Raw genomic sequence first — 5,000 nt, 5'->3', positions numbered from 1 at the left:
CGATCCCCTGACTGCTTCCCCAACCCCTACCGATCCCTTGCCTGCTTCCCTCACCCCTACCGATCCCCTGCCTGCTTCCCCCACCCCTACCGACCCTCTGCCTGCTTCCCCCACCCCTACCGATCCCCTGCCTGCTTCCCCCACCCCTACCGACCCTCTGCCTGCTTCCCCCACCCCTACCGATCCCCTGCCTGCTTCCCCCACCCCTACCGATCCTCTGTCTGCTTCCCCACCCCTACCGATCCTCTGTCTGCTTCCCCACCCCTACCGACCCTCTGCTTGCTTCCCCCACCCCTACCGATCCCCTGCCTGCTTCCCCCACCCCCACCGATCCTCTGTCTGCTTCCCCACCCCTACCGATCCCCTGCCTGCTTCCCCCACCCCTACCGATCCTCTGTCTGCTTCCCTCACCCCTACCGATCCTCTGTCTGCTTCCCCCACCCCTACCGATCCCCTGCCTGCTTCCCCCACCCCTACCGATCCTCTGTCTGCTTCTCCCACCCCTACCGATCCTCTGTCTGCTTCTCCCACCCCTACCGATCCCCTGCCTGCTTCCCCCACCCCTACCGACCCCTTGCCTGCTTCCCCCACCCCTATGAAAAGAATCCAGGAGACGACAGGCCGACAGACCGACATACAGCGAAATGCGACGGAATACCAGCGCCGACATCCAAATAAACCGAAACCGACAGGGACGTCATCTTCAAATATCCAAACGAAAATTTAAAAAAAAATAAAAAGTAAAAATGCGAAAATGAGAAGAGGAATAGTTGTTGAGTGAAAAATTACATACATCATAATAAGAATGGGGACGGGAGCGACAGGCGGCAGAGTGGATATGGGCGTGGGTGCTGGGCAAAGTATGCGGAGGGAGGGGGAGGGGGAGGGGGAGGGGGGAGGGAGCCAGGAGGGGAGGGGAGGGAGACTGTGGGGGAGGGAGACGTGGGGGAGGTGCAGGTGGAGGTGGAAGGAGAGGGAGAAGGAAGTGTGGGTGGAAGTGAGGGGGAGAAAGGGACGAGAGGGAAAGGAAGGAGAGGGAGTGAGGAAATGGGGGGAGGGAATGGGAGGAGGAAGGGAGGGAGCAGAGGGAGGAGAGAGAGAGAGAGAGAGAGAGAGAGAGAGAGAGAGAGAGAGAGAGAGAGAGAGAGAGAGAGAGAGAGAGAGAGAGAGAGAGAGAGAGAGAGAGAGAGAGAGGGGGGGGGGGGCAAGGAGGAGGAGAAAGAGAGAGAACAGAAGTGACAGACGAGCAATGACATTAAAGATATCAATAATAATGAAAAGTTGGAAAAGGACATAACAAGAGGAAATGAAACGAACAATTAAAAGGAATGAAAAAAAAATACAAACAGACGCAGGAGCACAAAACAACAACGACAACGACGACAACAACAATAGCAACAAAAACAAAAACAACAACAACGACGACGACGACAACAAAACAACAAAGACAACAACAACAACAACGACGACGACGACGACGACGACGACGACGACAACAACAACAACAACGACAATAACGACGACGACGCCAAGCACAGCGACAAGGGCCCGCCCGCGCAACGGCCCCCGCCGCCTACCGAGCGCACACGAGGGTGGAGCTCCGCGCCTCGCCTTATAAGGAAGCGAAACTCAAAGCCGAGTTCAAAGACGACGGAAGCGGTGACAGGCAAGCCGGCCGGGGATGAACATCTGGGGGAGATTGGAGTCGCATGTCTATTTCTCTTTCTGCATCTGTCCCTCTTTCGCTCTCTCCTTCTTCCTTTCTTTCTTTTTATTCTCTCTATCCCCTATCTCCTTCTCTTTCTTTTTATTCTCTCTATTCCCTATCTCCTTCTCGTTCTTTTTATTCTCTCTATCCCCTATCTCCTTCTCTTTCTTTTTATTCTCTCTATCCCCTATCTCCTTTTCTTTCTCTTTCTCTCTCTCTCTCGCTCTCTCTCTCTTTCTCTTCCGGGTCGATTATGTTAAAGCTAAACTATTTGACAAGCATTTAATACATCATTTGCATGTTTACGATTAGGTACATTGCATACGAGGTACTTCTAACATCTCTTAAATGCCAACGCGTTTGAGCCGAAAGTCTTAAAGAAGAAACATGCTCATATTCACATACAGTTATGACGCAACTTAAAACTTCTTAAAGCAGGCAACTTGTAAAAAAAAAAAAGTGTACGAATAAAAAAGTTATCTTTTCAAAGTACTAAAAATTGAGAACAATCACAAAAAACACAAATTTACTTTTCGATTAAAAACACACATTACAAAAGTACTGGATAAACACCTGAAGCGATTAAAACCAAAAATACACCGAGAACTATCGCAAAAGGACACACTTGCTCTTGAATAAAAGCAAGTATGTCTGTAAATAAATAAATAAACACACGAAAAAAAGAAAAGATCTAAGACCAAAAAAGATACACCGAGAACAATCACAAAAACACACAGTGACCCAATAATTATCCGCCGGACCCATAAGCAAAGCCAGTCAACACACACCCTCCGGTTCCTCGCCCAGCGATAGCGAACGTCAACATTGGCACGTGCTCCAGGAGACGATGTCAACACTACCACGTGTCTCGCACTTACGAGTTGCCAACTTCTTCTTTATTTTATTTGGTGTACCTTCCTCACAGAGAACGAGGACATCCCATCCCCTCTGGCACGCTACAGATAAACAACCGCTTTGGCTTAAACTTCTTTAGATTATACGCGTCAATCCGCGTCTCGCTACAAATGGAAGAAAAATATGCGGGTTCAGGAATTCACTCCTTCACTGTAATCTATTTTTGATGGCGTCATCTGTCTCGAAAGTGTCAAAGGAAGCTTAGAGAGGAAGCTAAGCTAGATAAGGAATGTCATCGACTCATAAACAAAAGCCGAATGCAATACGACGGCGAGAACAAGATACGTAAATAAATAAATAAAAATAAACATATACAGAATAACAGCAACATGGCAATAAGGCTATAAGAGCAATAATTCAAAATATAAGAGAACAAGAACGCAAAAAAATACAAAATGTCACAAAGCTACAAAAATAGATCGCAAGACAAATAAATACAACATACAACTTACCAAGGGATTAAAAAATAATAATAAATAAATAAATAAATAATAAAAAAAATAAAAAAACACCTACAAGAAACACAACAAAAACAAAAGCAAAACAACAAAAGCAGCTCCCCCAAAATAACTACGACAAATCACAACAAAGCCAACCTCAACAACAAAACAACACAAGCAAAATACCACTGCCCCCCCCCCCACCCTCCCTCCGCAAGTGCATGGGGGAGGTAAGGGAGGTAGTGCAGGGAGGGGGAAGGGGGGAGAGGAGAGGATGGAGAACGAAAGCACCAGGGGGGGGTCAGGGGGGAAGGGGGCGTGGAAAGAGACATTAAATATTCAAGAGAAAGCCGTGTTGCCATCCCCTCCCCTGAGGACAGTGATACCCACGAAGACAAACATTTTAGTGGATAAACACTGCGGATGTCGAGGAAGAGGCAGAAAGATAAAGGAGAATGAGAGAAGATGACGAAGAAGCATGCGACTTGCGAGGATGGCGAAAGAAGAGAAAGAAAAGTATATGAAGTATAAATTGGAAGAAATGCTAGGAGAAGACGAAGGCGAGGACAAGCAGTAGTAGTAGTAGTAGTAGCAGCAGCAGTAACAGTAGTAGTAGTGATAATAATAACAATAGCAACAACAATAAAAATAGGAGAAAGGAAAGAAATCAAGGCACAAGGTTAAAAAACGCAAGTAGAAGATAAGAAATGACACATGGAAAAAATGAGAAGAGCAAAAATACCAGAAAACAAAAATATTACCGAAAGACAAACCAGTAAAATAAACAAAACAAAAACAAAAACAAAAAGAGAAGTAAACACGAATCAACATGATCAAAGCCACGTAATCCCCCTCCAGCCCCCCCCCCTTCCCCCCTGAGGCCAGCTGATCCCCAAGCAAAAAGGAACGGAAGCAGAAAAGATGATGACGAAGGAGAGGAAACTGATCAGAAAGAAAATGAAAATAGAAAACGAAGGAGGAAATGACGATTATAAAGAAAATGACGAGAAATAACCAAGATGGTAAGCTGGGAGAAATGATGGATATGAAAATAAAAATGAAGGAAATGACAAGAATCAAATTAAGATAATCAACAAAAACAAAACAAAACAAAAAAAACGATAATGATCACTGAAAAAAATACGAAAAAAACATCTCGAGAGAAAATAATAATAAACAGACTATGAAGAAAAACAAAAAAAACAAAAAAAACAATACACAAAGAAAACGGTAAAACCAAAAAACACACAAACAAACAAAACAAAAGACTCACCAAGGCGGGCTGGACGCGGCGCAGGTGCAGCAGCCACGTGTAGTTGTCGCAAATGCATCGCCAAGCACCTTCCACGTACTGACTGATCTCGGGGACCGACAACACACTGCGGGAGGAGGGAGAAGGGGCTGAGTGAAGGGGGGAGAATGGTGGTGGTTGTTATGGTGGTGGTGTGATTATGGATGTGGTAGTAGTTATGGTGGTGGTGGTTGTTATGGTGGTGGTGGTGGTTGTTATGGTGCTGGTGTGGTTATGGATGTGGTAGTAGTTAGGGTGCTGGTGGTTGTTATGGTGGTGGTAGTTATGGCGGTGGTGGTAGTTATGGTGGTGGTGGTTGATATGGTGGTGTTGGTGGTAGTTATGGTGGTTGTGGTAGTGGTAGTTATGGTGGATGTGGTGGTGGTAGTTATGGTGGTGGCGATGGTAGTTATGGGGGATGTGGTGGTGGTAGTTATGGTGGTGGTAGTTATGGGGGATGTGGTGGTGGTGGTGATGATGGTGTTGGTGTTGTCATAGTTGTTGGTGGTGCTGGTGGTAGTGAGCTGTTAATGGCAGTGGGTGGTACTGTTCTTGTTGTTGCTGCTGTTTTGTGTGGTGGTGAGTACGGGTTGGTATTGCTGTTGTTGCCGATGGTGCTGGTGATGCTAGAGGTGTTGTTACTCTT

At 46.2% G+C, this 5,000-nt stretch overlaps 1 protein-coding gene across 2 annotated transcripts in view; it reads right to left on the bottom strand.

The window, feature by feature from the left end:
- LOC113803804 (reticulophagy regulator 3) overlaps positions 1-5,000 on the bottom strand; it is a 75,918-nt gene that overhangs the window by 24,157 nt on the left and 46,761 nt on the right. For both annotated transcript variants that reach the window (XM_070133293.1, XM_027354629.2), the window contains one exon: positions 4,337-4,442. In XM_070133293.1, coding sequence (XP_069989394.1) covers positions 4,337-4,442 — 106 coding nt within the window. The remainder of the gene's footprint in view (positions 1-4,336; positions 4,443-5,000) is intronic.

The sequence above is a fragment of the Penaeus vannamei genome, chromosome 18 (assembly GCF_042767895.1).
Source record: "Penaeus vannamei isolate JL-2024 chromosome 18, ASM4276789v1, whole genome shotgun sequence".
In the NCBI taxonomy this organism is placed as follows: domain Eukaryota; kingdom Metazoa; phylum Arthropoda; class Malacostraca; order Decapoda; family Penaeidae; genus Penaeus; species Penaeus vannamei.
Note: the sequence above shows the minus strand (reverse complement) of the source record. Positions and strands in the feature narration are given on the sequence as shown.